Raw genomic sequence first — 20,494 nt, 5'->3', positions numbered from 1 at the left:
ATGATTTTGTTCCATTATGAAGGATTTTCGAGGCATCGAAATGGTGATATTAATATTTCCTCAAATGGGTTAATGCATCGATATCTGTAATAGGTAATTTATTATGATTTTACGATTTTATTTGCTGCTGTGTTAACATGTTTTGATTTACAGGTGAAGATTCGAAACGCCGAACATAAAGAAAACGAGAAATTTAAATTCTCAGCCTAGAATTTTACAAAATCATTGTAAAGTCAGACGATTTTAGAGCGCCAAGAATATCTTTTGGCTGAATAAAACTGTTGCTCTTCCTACTTCTAAACGCGAAATCCTTTTTAAACTGTTTGGTTTTTATGAAGTTTCCAATTGAATAGTGTCCACTTTTTAGTAGACATTAAATTATAACACAATAAAACTGATGAAATTATGATTGCGATTTATTTGCGCCAAAGCCCCTCTTATTGTACCCCAATTTTCCCGTTTTTGATCCCTGTAAATCCAACCGTTCAGACAATAAAAACTCCACCAAATAAAACTAAGTACCTCGTTTATGCCTTCTTACTTTTTTACCACTAAAGCACCGTTAAGCTCCTTTTTGAGACGTTTATTTAAATATGAGAATCTTTTGTGAGCGCTATGTAAAACCCGATTACACAGTGAAACGATTTTGCTTTGTGTCCTCTTGATATGTCTCGTCTAAAATCCTCGAAATTAATTTTTGAAAGAGTGGAGTGTTTCGTCTCGCTCGTAATTTCCGTCTGCATCGTTATAAATAAAAACGTGTACAATGACGTTCCCTGAAGCTTAACTGGACTTAGCAAAGAAAACCGGAGTTGGGAAGCAGCCTATTTCCTTGTGGCGTGATAATGTTCGAGATTAGGTGTCGTGAGTCGGCAAAATAACCTTCAATATCCCCTTTGGGAAAGAAGCTTAATACTTTGCTCTAACTAGTTGCGTGAGATTGATGTTCAATCATAATCAGGAGCGCCTGAGGGTTTCACCTTATTAATTAATTCTTATGTAAGGATATTATAGCCAATTAAATTTTACAATGGTGGTTGAGAATCGGGTTTATGGCTGCCATTTCGCATGGAAATTTATCTGAATCATTTTAAAAATTCAAAGAAATTTATGTATCTAGTGCATTCACGCCACAGGTGGAAAAACATTTAATCTGAACACAGGTTTTTTTTTAATGTGGCACTTATTAATTACAATTTGCAGTTTCTTCTTTGCGTTTACATCTTTGTTTCTCTCTCAAATTCTTGACAGTTCATATTCCAAATTTTTGAATTCAATTTTTTTAGGCTTTCATTTAATCCTGTAAACATGAAAATTTAGAAAAAATGAAAACGAACTGAAGAACCCGAGAACCAGAAAAGCCCCAGAAACAGAAAACGTAATTGAGTACCTGGGAATCGCGAATTTATGTATCTACCCCAATCACGCCACAGGTGCAAACTGGGTACAAAACCGCAAAAATTAAACGTAATGATTGTAGGGAAACGCCGACGTCGTGTGACTGATATGGGTCTGACGTGAAATTATATGTACAGATTTCATCACGATATCAGTGTTGCGAGAAATGTAAGCGACAGATTGTGAGAAATGTTTACGAAAAAGCGGTCTTTAAATAATTAGAAACTGTACAGAATAAACTGGGGCCATGAAAAGGGTATTGTCGTGTCAGAAACAAGCCAAAAATGCGCCAATTTTATAAGAATTATAAACTTAAAATTTGCGACAATCTCGACATTGTTGGTTGTGAACCGAACTTTTTGTTTACTGATGGAGATAAGTTTTTGTATCAGCTGATAGGACGTGCTCAGTAGTGATTTTGAAGACACGATGAATGAAAGTTTCGATATTTTTGATTTAGCAAGACGCGAAGAGTGCCTTTCATTAATCAAAATGGTTTTGGAGAACCTCGACATTTACGATTGTCACATTAATTCTCAAGATGCTGATGGGAACACATTGCTTCATTTAATTATAGAACATCAAGGTAAACTCCCGTTATAAAATGCAAGGAATAACAAAACGCTTTCAGATAACCACCAACTAATTGAACACTTAGCATCGTATAATCCAGACGTAAATCTCCGGAACAACATAAACGAAACTCCTTTATATTTAGCTTGTCGCAAACAGAACTTAGAAACAATGAAATTACTCTTAGAAAAAGACGCCGACTTGCACATCAAAGACACGAAATTGCGCTCCTTACTACACATCGCCGTCGAGCAAAACAATTTGGAAATATGCAAGTTTTTAATTGGACAAGGAATCGATGTGAATAGTCAAGACTACGAAGGCGCAACACCTCTCCATTACGCTGTTGAACTAAAATTAAACACAATAACATTTCTCTTGGTTCACAAAGCTGAGATTGATAAAATCGACTGTGATGGTTACACTCCACTTCATTTTGCCGCGAAGAAAAGTGGAGAATTAGTCAAATTTCTGGTGCGGAATAAAGCTTCAATTGAGAAAAAAACGTTCAATGGAGATCTGCCTCTACATCTTGCTGCGTCAAATGGCAATTTAGAAGCGGTGCAAGTTTTGTTAAATGCCAACTTTCAACTCCGATGCAGCTTGAATAATGACAATTATAGTCCTGGGAAATTGGCCGAAATAAATGGCCATCAAGCCATTCAGGAGCTGTGTGATGGTGGCACAGATGGACCACAAACTAGAGCTCAGGGAGCGGGACATTTGCGGAAAAATCGCACAAGCTGCGCTGGACGTTTTTAGTTCGCTTCATTTAAAGGATAATCCGTGATAAATTCCATGAAATACTGTTTTGTAATTGGATAACAATGTAATTAAACTTTTGCAACAAAATTAATTCAATCGTCCATGGTCGAGTATGCAACCAACAATACAATCTTTTAAACATGCTAATTCACACATTGCTACCAAAGCTCCCCAAAAAAATTATTTCGGTCAATATCTAGCTTACTTGTTAAGCAAACTTTAGCGATTAGTACTAATTTGATGCAGAATTGCACGCAAAGTCCAAAACTGTGCTAATTTTTTCTGTACGTCAACAAATAACTGAATTAGTTGCGATTGAAATTTCGCATAGTAAGTTTTCTATTTTTTTGCTTAATCTCCGAAACTACGACAAATAGAAAGACGCGGTCTTGGTTTTCTCGTATCTTTTGCTGAGAATCCACTTTCAAATATCCAAAATTCAATAATCAGTTTTTTTCGGAAAAAAAATTACATCTCGAATGACGAAAACTTTTGAAATTTTGTTTTTTGACCACCGCTCGTAAACTATATGTCATACCGATCTGAAATTTAGCCAGTTGATAGATTTCGAGCTTCTCTTTTGGTTGATGTATAACTTTAAGTTATTGATTTTCGTTTTCGCGCCAAAAAAGTTCATTGAAAATCATCCTAAAAAAACTTCCTAAAAACCTATTTCGGTCAATTTCTATGTTTATGTAAAGCAAATTTGCATTATTGGGACTTATTTTACGCAGAATTTTATGCTGAATCCAAACCTATGCTAATTTTTTCGTTTCTCTCACATTTTCCGGAATTTGAAAATTGAATTTTTTCGAAAAAAATTATGACTAAAACTAGGTACGTTACTAAATCAACTTTGGTCGAGTCTTGTTTATTTTTAGAATAAAAATTAAGTACCTAGTACTTATTTAACGCAGAAATTCACGCACGCAATGTGGACTTAAAAATGCAATTTAAAAGTGCATTCCAATCTTGTTTTCCTTCTGGAATATTCAATCAGCTGAATGCAGCGCTCGCGACCAATATGTAACACCATAATGAATATGAAATTCAAATTTACGAAAACTTTGAAATGCGCTGACCGTTTTTGCAAAGGCTAAACTCCGGCAGGAAAAATCTCTTGATTATGTCGTCTTTTCATCGTTCTTGTTGTTTGATGCGCTTTGAATTTCAAATTACTTGGGTTTTTATGATAAAATTTTGCTCTTTTTAATGCAGGAAAAATCATACAATAATAAGAGAAGAGATGTTAATTTTGCAGTGTCAACATCCGTCTATATTACAGCTTAATTAGATCTAACGCGAGATAATCGGCAGTGTAAACGTATATGAAATATGAGACAATTCTAAAATGATTTATCAACTTTGGATGGAAACAAAATCCTTAAACGTAGAGTTCGAAGTACATAATTAATCTCTCACACAAGAAATAAATTTGCACCATTTAATTCAAAGCTTTAATCGGTGGAGCGCTTTGTACTTTCCATAATAGCATACGCTTTCTTGATGCCAAGAAACAACCCCGGAAATCCTTCTACGGATTTTTATCCTCCAGCATGGAAAGCTCTGCGATTTCCTCTCCAACAAGTTACAGAAAACACTTTATTTTCCACATGTTTGGAATATCGTTTCGTCTATAAATAACAATTCATGCTGTTATAACACAAGGGCGGAAAATAGCAACGCGTTCATTCCTACAAAGCAGATTTAAATCGAAAGGGATTATTTTTGAAACAGTTCTCGGAAAGGTTAATTTATCTCGACTATTGATTGGGTGTATTTTCATTTTTGTTAGGACAGCTTTAATTACCAGAGTTTTAACACCTCCAGCAAATTTACTACTGCAGCAATTTGAAAATAAATCTGTAAACCCGGAAATTTTGAAACCCCTTGAAAATTGGGGTGCTAAACCTAAGAATTGCTACTTTAGTTTACAAACAAGTTTGTCTTTTTTTCACTTCTTGTCTAATTAATTTTAAATTCCTCGAACCGTTCTCAATTCATTCAAGCCCGATAAAAAATTAAAAACATTCTTTGTACCAAACTTTTTTAATTTGCATTATTTCTAGAACTGATTAAAACATGACCTGAGAGCTCTATAAAGCTCTATCAAAAACTGTAATTTCCTTGGCTTCTTTGAAGATTAAGTTCTCTAGTAAATAAATAATTCATTCATTATCATTGCTGTACTGATGAAAGTCGTTTTGAGGTATAATGGTATTGGAAAATGGAGAAGAGCAATTCAAAACTTTGTTTATTACAGATTGTGGGTTTAAATTCTTCGTAGGACATCGGAGACATTGATTCTAAATAATTGCACCAATTTAACACTCGGTGGAAATAATAATGTTCTGACTAATAATCATCGGCTCTTGGCGTGCAACGATTTAATTCCCTTTTCCTACAAATCGATTGCTAATTGCGTTTTGTCTGCAAAACTTTGCAAGTCTTTATGATAAACATTTAATTGCTGGATATGTTATGAAATAATTATCAGTAGTTTCCGCTGTAATTGCTCTAAATGGATCAGTGGGTTTGTAATCGATTTTTATCGGTGATAATTAAATTTATTGGAGTGGGAACATGCTGAGTGCACCAAAAGTTGGAGGTTAAAAATAGAACTAAATCTCACATCGTTGACGGATTCTACTTCTTCGCACTATTTCCAATAAAATAAAAATTCATGATCTCAGAGTTACTTTTTCGTTTGATTTATGTTTTCTGGAGGTGTTGATGGAGCTTGAAATAGTGGAAATTATTCCATTAACTTTACGGAGCAATAAAATGTTTTATTAACACCGGGGAAAAATTAATTAAAAGCGCAATTTAAAGAATTTCCAGGGGCTCATTAAAATACTTTAGTTTGTTCTTATTTATGAGACTACGATATGAAAAGAGTGCAACAAATTTCATTTGTAAAGCTTTCGCAAAATTAAATTAAAATCAAGCAAACCTATTCGGAAAAGCCATTAGTATTCCTCTTCGTCGCTTAAACCTTACCTTTATTACGCAGAATTTACATAAAATATTTTATCAAAACATCGGAATATTTCAGTGTGTGGAAGAGTTAACGTCTAATCCAGCTCTTCTGACTTCTCGATAATTGAGCTAAGACCGCTCATTGTCAAAACAGATGATAAAATACGAGCTATAATATGCGGTGACAGATTGAAGGGGAAATGGTGATATTTCTGCAGATTCTCCTGGGGTGATACTATCGATCGAGGGGCAGAATCCCGTCTTTTGCACTTGCTCAAACTTCTAAGTGCTCTGGAAATAGCTATGTGACTTAAAGTCACCTGAACGAACCGCACTGAATTATACAAAACTTACATTTACCCTCCACAATAACCGAATTTATGGGATGAAAAGATAAGCAGACGAAGGAATAAAATTTCCTTTAATCTGTTCGAGGAGTGCACTCGAGCATCTGTCGGATAAATTTAACTCGTATATTGAAAAATTCAGACTCAGACCGCGGCCAATTGTTACAAAAGGGCCCGAGGGTGAAAATGATGATAACGGGGATCTACGTAACTTCATCCATCTTCAAACTACCATAAAATCCAAGATGGATTTTATCTTGAACCAAGAAGTCCGGCCTTCATCATTTTGAAAAAGTTTGACTTTCGAGCCATTATATAGATTACTTAAGATCTCCGAAATTGCTCACCTGTCAAAGACTGATAAATTGGAAAGTTTACGAGTTTTGGGGCGAAATTTAATTCAAACTGTTATCTTGGCCGGGAATTTTTAACGTGGTAATTAAGTAACTTTTCAGGTTTACAGTGCAGTTTTGTTTAAAACCAATCAATCAAGAAACAAACCGAGTTAAATTTTAAACTAATTTCCAAGCTCATTAGGAAACTTGAGCAGCACACAAACGTATTCTTGATTTCGAATTAACGTAAACCTGAATTCCAAATAAGATGTCTCGCATCGAAGTCAATTTTAACCTTCTATTTAAGCGTCGCAGGACAATGATTAAATATTGATTACAACAAGACAATACAAAAAAAGCTCATTCGTTTTCAGACGAGTTTCGAAGCAATTGTCGTTCCTTCAGTGGGTTTTTTCAATTATCTAAAAATGTAATATTCTTCAACTTAAATTAAAAATATAAGTGGCGGACGAAAGTGCTCCGAAAAAGTAATTTAGAGCACGAATCTTTTGCTTTTTCTGTAACTTGAGACAAATCACTTCAAATTTAGGTGCTGTTTTAATTAATTATGTTGGCGAGTGTAAATTGCGTGACTGATGCATATTTTAGATGTTGAGTACGAAATTACCACTATGTGTACTAATTCATGCATATTCTGACATGAAAATCAATATTTGTCTTTTATAGCGGTGTAATGTAGAACGAAGCCATTTACAACTTTACCAGGTGGACCTATGAATAATTTCGACTTTTTTTGTGATTGTTTACAATTTTAAGGAAAACAGGATGGAGCCTTTATTTGGAAAGGTTCTTCAGATTGTTAACGTCTCACGTTCCTGACTTGGACCAAATTAGCTGAAACCTGAAAAACCTCCTTTATTCCAATTGTCGTTTTTCAGGTGAAAGCAGCTCCTCATGTCTCATTTCGAATTGAATTTCTGGTATACACGTCCACTCGAGGGTGATAGATACAACCCGGAGATTACTTTCGCCCAGATTTACCTTCCCTTACACGGTAAAGGGGAAGGGCACCTTAACAAGATGTTCCTCTTCACCGTATATCTTAAATAAGGAGAGGTTATAAAGGTAGACTACCTTCACCCCGCTTCCAAGTATAATTTAGCTTTCAGGAACTTTCAATATATTTTTAAATTTACTGCATAAAACCCGAAACTCCGCGAAATAGTGTTCTGTTTCCCGGAACGTCATTAAGTGAAATTACCCTCAAGACTCGAGATACGACACGTATTGTCAATAATAATAACCGTTAAGTAAAATAATTTATAACAACTGTTTAGAGTTAAAACTTTGGTGGAGCTCTTCATTTCTTATTCAACGATTGGCACGCTGCATCGTAACAAATGGTAAGTAGTCCATTTGGACTAATCTATCAGAAAAGTATGTAAATGCTGTCGGAGCTAGAGAATTGAATTTGTCAACAACAAATAAATTATTCACATATTTATCCAATAATATGTAAATGCGTAAAGTTGTGTTTACTGTCAACGTCTTGGTCTGACCTCAAAGTATAATGTTCGAGAAAAATTCTCAGTAATAAAAGTGATGGAAAAAGCAATAAAAATACTCACCCTACATTTTCAGAACGTGCAGGTATACGAGCGAGACGGAACGTTATGTAATGCCAAGCTTTCAGACATTGTATACGTCTTTTCAACTATGTGCCACGTTATGAATTCTACCTTGAAAATTTTATAAGTACACTAAAAGAAAAAACGTGACAGAATCTGAAGCGACAAAATTTAAATTATGAAACTGACTCCCCGTACAGTGGTGACGGAGAGGAAAAACGCTACCTAGTTGTGCAAAAAAAGTGTGTGGACTTGGAAATTAAAGTTTTAATCTGAAAAATCTATTATTTAGGTATCTAAATTTTCAACGATATTTCAATTTTTTATAAATAATTTAAAAAAAAATTTGTTTTTGGTTCTAACATTTCGGAATTTGGCAAAGTTAATAAGTGTGACAAAAGTTGTAATGTGTCCAAATTTTGTTCTTATGTGTTGCTAAATCAACGAAAATTCGAAATTTAAGGTACAATTTTTTTTCGTTCTTAAAACAAAAAAAATCAAAAAATGTTCTTTCTGGTTTTAAAATTTTGTTATTAGCAGAGTTAATAAATGCGTCAAAAGAGACTAAGGGGTCAAAATCTCATTCTTGTATTCCCAACGTTAAAAAAAGTAAGACAATTAATCTAGAAAATTGTCAATAATTTCTAGTTAGATAGGTTATAAAATCAAAATTTCTAACAATTCTGTTTCTGGTGCAAAAATTTTGAAATTTGGCTGAGTTAAAGGACTATGAAGAAATTTGTGTTCAAATGTAATTTTTGTATTCTTAAAATTCGCAAAAACCGGAATGAAATGTAGAATATTAGGTTCTTTTTTTCGTTCTAAAATAAAAAATTTCTAAATATTCTGTTTCACCTTGTGAAATTTTTGAATTTGGTATAGTTAATTTGGAATAGTTATGTAGTTCCCAAAAGTAGTAATCCTCCCAAAAATTTAATTCATAAAACATATCAGATTTTTTTTCGTTCTAATATAATTTATTTTAAAAATTCTGTTTTTGCTTCTAAAATTTTAGAATTTAGAGTTAATAAGCGTGTTATAAATTGTGATGTGTCCAAACCTAGTTCTTATAGTCCCAACTTTATAGAAAATACGGCAATTAATCTAGAAAATTGGCAATTTCTAATTCCTTATAAAATTGAAAATTTCTAAAAAATCTGTTTCTGGTTCTAAAATTTTGAAATTTGGCATATTTAATTAGGATAACCAACGTGTCCAAACTTTATTCTTGTATTCCTAAAATTAGTGAAAATACGGAATTTGATATGGATGGATTCGAATTTTTTTTCCTTCAAAAATAAAAATTCTGTTTCTGCTTCTAAACTTTTGGAATCTGATGAGTAGATAAGCGTGTCACAAGTAATAATCCTCCCAAATTTCATTAGTGTATTTCTTAAATTGGTGAAAATACAAAATTTAATAAATTTAATACAGAATATTAAAAATTTCTTCTAAAATAAAAATTAATATTCTGTTTCTGCTTCTAAAATTTTGAACTTAGCCAGAGTAAAAAAGCGTGCTAAAAGTAATAATCCCTGCAAATTTCATGATTGCATTCCTACAATTAGCGAAATTACGGAAAGTAATCTGAAGTAAGGAACATTTTTGGTTTATCCCAAAAACAAAAATTTCTAAAACATTTGTTTCTGCTTCTAAAATTTTGAAGTCTAGTTAAATTAATGAATGTGCCAAAAATAGTAATCATCCCCAATTTTTAATATAGAATATTGAATGTTTTTTCCCTTTTTCGGCGATTTGGAACCCCAGCTCAAAAATTGACAAGAATCGTCTGTGCACCAAGTCTCTTCTTTAATCATTCAGGTTTTCTTCGCTTTGATAGTCAGGCGGAACCTGTTGGTGATTTATCGTTGCCGAAATAATTCCATTTCACAAGCGGTGTCAGAAATGACGAGTCTTCCAATTCGCTTTAGGAGGAATCAAACAGTTCACGTACTTTTTTAGACAGACAGAAATTTATTAAATCTCAGAGAGTGCTTGTGATGGACAAATGGAGGCAACGTTTAAAAAATTGAGGCAACGAAGTTACGTAATGGCCAGAGAAAAATGGGGTAAATATGAAATATGTCACGACCGGAATTTTTAACAAGATGAATTTGGGGTGCAGGCGGGGATGTTGGATCATAGGAATGTCGTCTGTGAATTTAAATAATTGTAAGTTAAATTTAATTCTCACATTATTTAGCATTTGCTGTTTTTGTTTCATTTACATAAAATTCTATAAATCGCTAAAGTTTCATCCGTGAATGAAATGTTTCACAGGTTCCATGAATTATATTATTATTATTTGCGATATTTTCAATTAATCTCTATTGAATGCTAAATCAAATTTAGGCATATACTAAAACCTTTTACAGGGAAACAGATTATTTAAAATTGTCAGTATTTCCATATTGATTTAACTATTTTCATTAGGTAAACACGAAAAAATATTTTAAAGCTAAACCTAAACCTAAATGATTTGTTTTTCAATTTCTGCAATCTCTGCAATCCTGCCGGATTGATCTATTTGGAAATAAGATCAGATCGAAAAATGAAAATTGGGTATTAATTTTATTTGTTCTTTACTGGGCGCATCCACCATTTCGTTTTTAGAGGAGTTGAAGAGAAAACTTGAAAAAATTTTTTGAAGACAACATCCAATCTGGGGATATTTGGACGCATCCAACATTTTTCTACATTCTTAGTCCTGCAATGATTGAAACAAAATTATCTTCTTTTCTACATCTTTGACTTCTTCAACGTATCGTGACACACATAATGTGTCCAAATTTGATTGTAATCCAAACTTTGTCGCTTAGCTTATCAACTGAGCGCAAGATTACAGCCTCATTCGTCCCTATCCCCCATTCAAGACAATAGAAATTAACTACACCTCTAAAACTATTTCATATTGCGCATATTTGCTATTATCTCTATACCGCATTCAGATTTTAATACAAAGCATTTAACGCCGTTAATAAAAATCTCGAAATTCCTTCTTATGATGAGGTGCTCAATCTCGCTGCAGCTTCATCTAATCTTCCACTAAGACCGTATAAAAAATGTTAGAGGGTAGTTACGAATTAATAGCTTTACTTTAATACAGGAAGCTACAAGACAAAATTGAATCAGAGAGAACTTATTAAAGACATTTTTCACTTCCACGGGTTTCAAACAACAAATAATTTATTTTGCAGCAATGCGCGAATTTTATGAGTGTAAAATCCCTCGAGAACGCAAGTTTTTTAGTCCTTTTACATTACAAACATTTCCCATCACGTATCATTGTTTTGCTGTCTTTTCAACTCACTTTTAAAAATTAAACTTTCGTTACGTTCCTGAATGTTAAAAGTTGTTGGGACTTCGCAACAGTTTAACAAAGTAACAAAGTTTCAAAAACAAACTTAGTCAAAAATTTAACTACGCAAAGACAACAAATTCGCATGAAAAATTAGAAAAGAGTTGAGTGTGCTTAGTGTAAACAAGAATTTTTCCTTTTTAATTAGTGTCGGGTTTAATTAATTCTGAGGGAACATAAAACATTCGCAAGGTCGTGCAAACTCGGAGTTTTCACAAGATCAGATTCCTTTTCTCAAATGAAAAAATTCCGTTGAAACGTCTAGATAATTGAAAGTGGTATGGTTAAATCAAGGAAACCACGGGAGAATTACCAAAGAATTTTTAGTCGCGCTTGTGGTGCTAGTTTTAGCACTTTACTTACGTTAAAAAATTGTCTGATAATAACTGCATGATAAATATTAATGCTTGTCATAACGTACGTAAGTAACAACAATTATACATGTTTATCGCTGCCACTCCGTTATAATTATGCAAAATTTCAGATAGCCTCATTTTCTGCGTTTTCTGTTTGCCTGTTTCTTTTCGCAATTTGTATTCCGCTCGTTTTTTTATCTATAAACACTGAAGCGACCGATTATCGTCTCCAAATATGAAAAAACACACAATTTCTTGACCCTTCTTGCTTCAGAACCGGAGAAATAAAATTTAAGTGCGTTATTCCATAAGAAATTAGCATCATTTTTCGCGGAATTGTGTGGTTTATAAAATGATGAAACTGATTGTGAATACATTGAAATCTTTTTATCTGGCAATTTTACAAAATAATGAGCAATCGATAACATCAATTTCATTTATTATTGTTTTATTTGTGGGCACGTCCCCTGACAAATCGCTGTTGGAGCTTCATTAAATATTTTAATGTGGTAAAAGGTAATTTTATTTGATTGAAATTTTCAATTATCAGTTCCATTATCAGCATACATATTAAATTGAAAGTGACTAAATTTTTGCCCTAAAAAATTAAAGTTATTATGCATTATTTTGTACATTAAAGGATGTAAAGAAGTCGATGGAACTAAGAAAATGCCCTCAATATTTCTGCAATTTCAGGTGGAACTTTCATTATTACATCTCCAGCATTGTCTTTCACTGACAAGACCAAACAATATGCAATCATTTAATTAAAACTGACCGGAAATATCCGTTGAGCCAGCATCCTCTGTGTAATTTTTAAGAACTCCGTCTCGTCATCCTTGTAATTGCTATTTTAAAATAAAGAAAATATGCATGTGGTTGAACCGGAAAGTATACCTGACCGGTGCGCCCACATCAAATCTGCCCACGAAGACACTTGTTATGAGCAAAATAACGTTTCTTGCACCTGAAAGTCTAAAATTTCAGGATGTTTCTTTGACAACTATTTTTTAAAAGAATTTAATCTTGGAGGATTTAATACCGTTGAATGATTCCTGGTCTTCAAAGAGAAGAAAAAATTGAATTTATCAAAGGGAGCGGACCGGCTTTGTTTTGCTCATGGTACAATTGCGAAAAGCGTGGAGGAATTTGCATTTTCTCTCCTGTTTAATAGAGATGGTAATGAAACTCTAAATAAGTACCCGAGCTATTGTTTGACTGTTTTATTCTCGTGCAAAGATCATAGAAAAAGCAAGCACGAGCGTGACAAATTAATGGGATAATAACGATACGTGTGCCTACTTTTAATGTTGCAAAAGACAACAATGTAGGTGTGATGATCTCGATTTAAATCGGTCAGAAAATGTATACCTTTTATCAATAGCTGTTATCCATTCCATAATTACAAATCCGGTTTGTCCACACTACTCAAAATAATCAAGTATATTAAGGTAACGAAAGGTCGCGACGATGCATCAGCAACATCACGAAACAACCGGAAACAACAACAAGCGAGCAACAACTGGCTACACGCTGACTAGTATTCGACAACTGGAGGAATGCGCAAGGCAACAGGATTACTTTGCCTCCCTCGTTTATACTCGTCCTGATCCTGCTGCATGTGCTTTGGTGCAATGTTACTGCAACAACGGAAAGGAGCAAAAGCTCCCCAACGAGCGGTAATAAACTCGGAAATGCGGCGTTTCTATTATGTTACTCTTGATGAAATTATCTGAAATACGACTCAATCACTTGAAGGGGTAAATAAAGTCGCAATTTTCGCCAATGATTGATTGATTACGGAGTAAGTGTGTTGTTTAGATAAGACTTGAGGAGGAGAGGTAACTTGAGAAAAAGTCAGGGCAGGACTCGTTAATCTACCGCTTTAGATCAAGGGGGTGGCATCGTTTTTGGGGACTGAAATGTGGGTTACTTTTAGCTTTTTAGTTATCGAACCTGAATAGTAATGAAGGTATCATTTCTAGTAAATTCGATATTAAAATTTGAACTTAAAGAGAGATTCCGGAACAACACCATTATAAACTTAGTTCTTTATCCATCATTGAATTCATCGCTAATATCGCCGGATATTTAGTTGAAGAAATCTTTTTTAAAACGAGTTTACTCAAATACAGTGGTACGCCTCCTTTGAACTTAATTATGAGGTTTGAGAACCCCAATTATAAGCTAACTGTATTAAATTGTGTGTTGCCTCAAGCAGCAGCAAAATTTACCACTGCTCAATTAAGACAGACTTAAATCAAATAGTAGTTGAGAGACGAAAAAGTTGCATTAAAAATTGATGTTATGTAGTTTCTTTTACGATGCAGCGGTCTTAATAAGTAAATACTTCAGAAGCAGGTTCTACCGCAATGTTATTTAGTGGTGGATTTTTAATACTGCTACAAAATTGAGGCAAAAAAAATCTCTACGAAGTCATTGAAGTTCCAACTTATTGAATTGCAGATTTTTAGATTGAAACCTAATTTGGTGTCTAGTAAAAAGTTCCAGTTCAAACTGCATTTTTTTGTATTTATTAGAGCTACCCGGCAATAATAGTAAATCCTAAAGTAACTGTAGCGCAATAACTGTTCATTTCCGGAACGTGCCGACCGTTTTTGTGACAATAGAAAATTTATACTGCCATTTTGCAATCTCGTATTAAATGTCTTTGTTCCGAAGATTTTAATAAGAGAATTCCAAGTTAAGTGGGCCACATTTTTCTTCAATTCTGAAAACATTTTATTGTCTTTTTGGGTGTATAAATCAACAGTTTACTTTTGCAGATACCGAACATTTTTAGCGACAATGTAAAAAATTAATACACTAAAAATATACCTATTATGAAGGTTAGGTAAAATTTTATTGAATAAAGCCTAATAGATGTACCTTTTTTCTTAGAAATGATATAATTTTTAAACACAATGCTGTATTTTTTTATTCGTTTATTATTAACCAATCCATAACGCATACGAAACGAGAAAGTTAAACCCTCAGTATATTATAATCACTCGAAATTACGTTTCTGTTTTAAAATTAATCTCACAATAATTATTACAATGAGCCTCTGCATGAATTACTATGCCGCTGAGATTCGAATGCCCGCAGTGCTTTTCTCGCTGTCATGTTGGTGCGAAACGTCAGTCAGCCCTGATTTTCCCTAATAAAAACTGTCACTGAAATTTTCCCATTCCAACACATTCATTAATGTCAAAGATGAAGATGGCTGATGGTTCTATGGTTTTGCGAAGAAATCGGCCCGGCACCAAAGCCAAGGTGAGTTTCACTCACCAAATTACCCCTAAACACATCCAACACCCTTATAACCTTCAAATTACAATCAATACAGATGACAGTTGTTGAGCCCCCTATTGATTTTAGGACTTTTGTCGATGGCCCGACGAACCATTCGAAGAAATGGACAGCACGTTAGCTGTGCAACAATACATTCAACAGTTGATCAGACACAACCCTGCAAATATTGATTTAATTTTGAAAATGCCGGAATCTCAAGATGAGGGAGTTTGGAAATATGAACATTTGCGGCAGTTTTGCATGGAATTGAATGGGTTAGCGGTGAGACTGCAGGGGGAATGCCACCCTGAAACTTGTACACAAATGACGGCAACTGAACAATGGATTTTTCTTTGTGCTGCTCATAAAACACCAAAGGAATGCCCAGCCATTGACTATACGCGTCATACTTTGGATGGGGCCGCTTGTTTGTTGAATAGCAACAAGTATTTCCCTAGTAGAGTCAGTATTAAAGAGTCCTCAGTCGCTAAACTCGGCTCAGTTTGTCGGCGAGTTTACCGAATTTTCTCGCATGCTTATTTTCATCACCGCTCGATTTTTGACGAGTTTGAAAATGAGACTTGCTTGTGCAAGAGATTCACTCAGTTTGTTACCAAGTATAATTTGATGTCAAAAGACAATCTCATTGTTCCAATTCTTGAAGATGATAGCACTCCTGGGGAATCTGAGGCGTAAGCTGAGAAATTTAAATTAATTTCTGTAGAACATTTCAGTGTTCTCTGCATCTTGTAACATACCTGTGTTGGTATTCGCGACTTGTTCATACTGAACAGATCAGTTAGTTTAGAATGTCTCAACTCAAATATTTTTCATATCTGTGTTAAATTTAAGTGGCGGCGTCCTATCTGCTTATTAAAGCAATTCACCATAGATGTAAACGCGTGGATTTTACTTTATAGAAAATAATGTAAATATTTATTTTCATTTAATCATCTAAACATGTAACATGACAAATAAATTAAAGTAGCATCTAGAGTGAAACCCAAATTTATTTAGCTATATATTTCCAAGCTTATACATTCACAAATATACATAGTTTTATCTCTACAAATTAACAGTGTTTCACATAAACATTTGAGAGCATATCATGAATTACTGCAGTAACACTTTTTCTATCCAACAAGCTTATCTCAACAACTTACGAGTATTCCGTAGAAAAAGAAAATTCGAATTTTGGTTAAAATCAAATAGGTTACTACATACTAAAGGTAATGAAAATAAATTGAGATTTGTGGCAAAATTAACATCTGGTTTCATACAGTCCGCTACGACCAATGTAGCGCACCCATTTGATAACGTCATGGTCCGAGTAGTTCAATTTGGATTCAAACACCTTCAGGTATCGTACTTTGAAGCCTGAGGGGGCGAAAGGTACTTCAAAGTTCATTGAAATTGGAGGACGTGTCCACTTCTTTTTTGTGTCGGTCTCCAGCAGCTCGATTTCGGCGGATAATTGGGTTTCTTTCATCCCCGCCATGCGCTTAATCCTGAAAATAACGCATATGTTAGCTTGGTTTCCTAATGATAACATTCGTAACTGCAGTGCTAAACAATCAAAACATCACATTTGGAGCTATGAAATGTAAAGTCAGTGTAATTGTTAGAGGGACTCACTTCCACACGATGGCATTTTCCGACGCCTTATACTTCGCTTTTCCCTTCAAGCAAATCAGTTGGACTCCTGAAGTGTTTAGGGGCGTCGGAATTTTAACTTCGATTTTCTGTCCTAGTAAAGACGGTTTGAAGTTGCTTTTCAGTACAACTTTTACTTCCATCTTGGTACGTCCAACTTCACGTACCAATGGAATAACGCGAAATGGTAAAGATATGTCTTTAGTTGTACGATATCTCATCAATTCAAATTCACCGTCTGGTGGAATAAAGCTAATGGAATGTTCAGTTTCGAATTTACTCAATTTAACGCATTGATGGAATTGACAGTCGTCTATCACTACGACTGGTTTACCGGAGCGTGTTTGGTCGGATTCTGACGCTGACCCTAGACCTCCTTTGCCTTTGGCTTCCATAACTATCTTGTCGTTGATACCGAATTTGCATTCTGGCATTCCAGAAAGGTAGGATTTCATTACTACTTTGCCGGCGACGTGGGCTGACAGTACTTGTCCTAAACAATACAAATGAAACAAAGCGTGAGACTTGAGTATCAATACCTTGTGGTGACATCAAAAGATTCACGTATTCTAGAACGTCCAAAAAGAGCTCGTTGCGGCGATATTTAATACCCTCGCGCCTCCATCCAATTTGTCCAGTAACTTGAGATGTGATCTGTGCTTGTTCTTCCTTTGTTGCTGATTTGATCCCTTGTTGAGTTATGAAAGTCTTCAACACGCCCGTGTCGGTATTTTGGGGATAACCAAAATCCAAAATTTCTAAAAAACCTTACTCAAAGAGGTGAACGTAACGTGGAAATCTTACCATCTAGAAGCTCATAAATGAGGACGAAATTGTTCTTGATATTTTCTTCAGAGATCTTGCCAAAATAAGATTGCATAACTTCGATAATCTTCAGCAGAAACTCGAAGACCATCGCAGCGTTCACATTTTGTTTAGTTACGGCCGCTATCCAGATATTTGCCCGCTAAACAACACTACATTAATACCACAAAAATGGATTTTTTTTTGGTTTTTTACCTTGATATGAAAGAAAGACGTGCGAGCAATATTCGTTACAGGCGACCGAACTTGTTGTCTTGCGTGTATAACATTGACACGAAAAGCATCCACAGCATTGCGTCCAATATCATCCCTGTACACCCGGGAAATTAGCACTTCACCCTTGTGGTTGTACACAAACAACCCTCCGATCATGGTGCCGGTTTCTTTTACCACCCTAAAACAACCACACACGCACTTATAACATTGGGAATTGGAGTACGTCGATAATATTCGGGAGGCGGTATCATTTACCCTTAACTGTTATTACAAAAAATGAATAACAAAAAATGAACGAAAAGAGAAATTTGTTGGGGAAGACTTTAAAAGACACTTACGTGGACAAAAAATCATTGGAAGTTTCTTGGTTTTGAACAGCTGAGAATTTTAACGACACCGGAGGATTTTACGCAGCCATTTTACGCCCACTTTTTTGACACATTGACACTTGTCACTCGGCCAGTCAAAAGCGATCTTCCATTCATTTTCACCGAATTAATTACGCTTGAATCGTTCTTTAAAAATTATGAATAGTATAAGCTGATATAAATTCTGTATAATAGAGAAAGTTTGGGCAGTCTTCCAGCAAAATTAACGTCGTTTTAAATTTTTTAGTAGCGTTTTTAGCTTTTCACGTGTGGTACGCGTGGTCGCGCACTGACATTTGACAGATTGACACTTGACGGCTCCAATGACATTTGTTTTTACTAACCTTGGAGTTTGATATTGATAAATAATATTCTTTGAAAGTCGTGATTTCTGTTAATTACGCTTCCAAACATTCCTACTTATCTATGCGTGTTCTATTCAAACAGTAGATTCGACGTACTTCCTTCGCTGTCAAAAATAAAAAGGATGTCAGATCAGACAACAGAAGAGAGCCCCCAGGAAATAACTGTTAGAGAAGACTTAGTAAGCTCCTTTATTTTCACTCTACTTCCTTTTAACTTTTGTAATAACAGGTTAAAACCGCGGTGAAATTCCTAGAAAACCCTAATGTGATTAAAACATCCCTAGCAGAACAGCAACGGTTTCTTAGACGCAAAGGTCTAACTGATGAAGAAATCAGATTGGCTTGTGAGAGGTCGGGGGCGTATGCTTTCCACGAACAGAGAAGTAGAGCCCCACCGCCGTTACCATCGTCAGGAACCCTAGTCCCTTATTCAAGTACAGGAGTTCAACTTAGTTTATTTGATAGAATAAGAGAAATTGTACATAATGTGGCCATATTTAGCTTTGCGGCGTATGTGGTCTATCGATTTTATGAGGTATGAAATTATGACTGTGACCTATTTCTAATTTGAGGTTTTAGAAATTTATAGCGCCGTTTCTATTTGGGAAAAAGAAAAAGAGTTTAGATGACAAGATAGGAGATTTAGACAAGGATATGAAAAAGTCAGTTGGTGACCTCCAGAATAGTCTCTATAGTGTTAAGATAGAAGTAGATAAAATAAGCCAAGGAGCTGAAAGCAGCACCCAAAGACAGTTATCGGATTTAAAGTCTGAGATAGCCACAGTCAAAGGTCTTCTTCTCAGCAGGTGAATGCAGCACCACTAGTTCATGACCATATAATGTTGAATTTCCCCAGGAACCAATTTCCTCCCGTTTCCAAAAGCTCAGTAGTCCGTCCTTCTATACCAGCATGGCAGAAAACGAGTATAAGTCACGACTCTGATTCAGACCCTGAAAGAAAAGCTGAGGATTTGTTAGAAATTGGATCAGGCTCTGGGTCTTCTGAGCATGAGCATAACGCTAAAAACAGCGACTCTAGTCTAGATATAATGTAACTTTGATGACTTGAAACGCTCAGGTTGCTACTTTTGATTTTTAGATCCTTCTCTTCAAAAGACAGTGACTTTAGGAGGCACAAAAAAGACGATGACGATGATGACGACGATGACAAAGACTAAACTTCCAGCACGGTCACTAGTTATGGTTAATAGGTTTCCAGTTAGGTAATTATGGGTACAAGTGTGAAGACTACAGTTCATTTTTATTTTTTTTTGCATTGAAACTGTTTTATTCATGTGAATTAAAAACGAAAATCTACTTAAATAGTTTTATTTCACTGTAAAAGGTCATTTTTATTAGGTACTTTGTTCCAGGTTGCATTAGACTTACTGTACACTTTTGAAATTAAATATATTTACAGGATCAACTTAGAACTACGAGTGTCATGTAGCTACATCAGTTTAAACTAGCCGACAATTTTTAAATCTAAAACGGAAAGTCCTAATAAGTACAACCTACGACAGTAATGAACTCACTATTAAGGAGACAGTTTAAAAAGCCACAGAGGAGTATTGATGTTAAGACGGCGTCAGTCTTGAAATCTGGAAGTATTTGATTGTCTTTTTATAGTGTCTCCTGTATATTAAACTTCACTACTCTTTATAAAAATAACGCAGATGGTTATTTGTGCCACGTAATGAAAGAAAACATCGGAAAATTAGCACCTTATCAAGACCTAATACTTCAACAATAACATTAAGACAGCGTCACAATTTGTACAAGTTATTTACAGGCCCAATGTCGTGGCAATTGTATTGACTTAGCAAAGGCGAAACTCATTTAAGTACGACCAAACAAATTAGTTGAAGCGACGTAAACCAATATCTGGTGTTAGTGGAGGCACCGAGCTCATGATATGACAAATTGGTACCTAATTCTATGTAAAAAAGCGACCAGCTGTAAACTACGGAAACCACTATACATTATTGATGTTTATACTCAATAATTTTGAACACGATTTATTGTACAAAATTATTGTTGTACTATACAGACATATTTTCTGATGCAGAAAAT

At 34.7% G+C, this 20,494-nt stretch overlaps 5 protein-coding genes across 5 annotated transcripts in view; 3 read left to right on the top strand and 2 right to left on the bottom strand.

Annotated features, from left to right (window-relative positions):
• Epac (Exchange protein directly activated by cAMP) overlaps positions 1 to 13,257 on the bottom strand; it is a 52,534-nt gene extending 39,277 nt beyond the window's left edge. Inside the window, exon 1 of the mRNA XM_088044991.1 lies at positions 13,072 to 13,257. Within this exon, the coding sequence (XP_087901117.1) occupies positions 13,072 to 13,100 (29 nt within the window). The 5' untranslated portion in view covers positions 13,101 to 13,257. The remainder of the gene's footprint in view (positions 1 to 13,071) is intronic.
• LOC148168303 (uncharacterized) lies at positions 1,783 to 2,823 on the top strand. The gene is made up of 2 exons (XM_088046335.1): positions 1,783 to 1,984; positions 2,030 to 2,823. The coding sequence occupies exons 1-2, from the start codon at positions 1,828 to 1,830 to the stop codon at positions 2,731 to 2,733; spliced, it is 861 nt and encodes a 286-aa protein (XP_087902461.1). The 5' UTR covers positions 1,783 to 1,827; the 3' UTR covers positions 2,734 to 2,823.
• Positions 13,258 to 14,821: 1,564 nt separating the features above from the next.
• On the top strand, positions 14,822 to 15,996 carry Mob4 (MOB kinase activator 4). Its single transcript, XM_088046848.1, has 2 exons — positions 14,822 to 14,976; positions 15,082 to 15,996. The coding sequence occupies exons 1-2, from the start codon at positions 14,908 to 14,910 to the stop codon at positions 15,688 to 15,690; spliced, it is 678 nt and encodes a 225-aa protein (XP_087902974.1). The 5' UTR covers positions 14,822 to 14,907; the 3' UTR covers positions 15,691 to 15,996.
• Positions 15,987 to 18,239, bottom strand: AP-2mu (adaptor protein complex 2, mu subunit). The gene is made up of 6 exons (XM_088046841.1): positions 18,027 to 18,239; positions 17,668 to 17,866; positions 17,452 to 17,614; positions 17,187 to 17,405; positions 16,630 to 17,140; positions 15,987 to 16,502 (listed from the first exon to the last, which is right to left on the bottom strand). The coding sequence occupies exons 2-6, from the start codon at positions 17,842 to 17,844 to the stop codon at positions 16,256 to 16,258; spliced, it is 1,317 nt and encodes a 438-aa protein (XP_087902967.1). The 5' UTR covers positions 17,845 to 17,866; positions 18,027 to 18,239; the 3' UTR covers positions 15,987 to 16,255.
• An 84-nt stretch (positions 18,240 to 18,323) lies between these two features.
• On the top strand, positions 18,324 to 19,738 carry Pex14 (peroxisomal biogenesis factor 14). Its single transcript, XM_088046847.1, has 5 exons — positions 18,324 to 18,600; positions 18,651 to 18,956; positions 19,001 to 19,227; positions 19,278 to 19,472; positions 19,521 to 19,738. The coding sequence occupies exons 1-5, from the start codon at positions 18,544 to 18,546 to the stop codon at positions 19,597 to 19,599; spliced, it is 864 nt and encodes a 287-aa protein (XP_087902973.1). The 5' UTR covers positions 18,324 to 18,543; the 3' UTR covers positions 19,600 to 19,738.
• The last annotated feature ends 756 nt before the right edge of the window (positions 19,739 to 20,494 follow it).

The sequence above is a fragment of the Gnatocerus cornutus genome, chromosome 9, assembly GCF_029298725.1.
Source record: "Gnatocerus cornutus isolate USDA-ARS CGAHR chromosome 9, icGnaCorn1.1, whole genome shotgun sequence".
NCBI classification, from domain to species: Eukaryota; Metazoa; Arthropoda; class Insecta; order Coleoptera; family Tenebrionidae; genus Gnatocerus; species Gnatocerus cornutus.
This window is presented reverse-complemented; position numbering and strand designations above follow the sequence as displayed.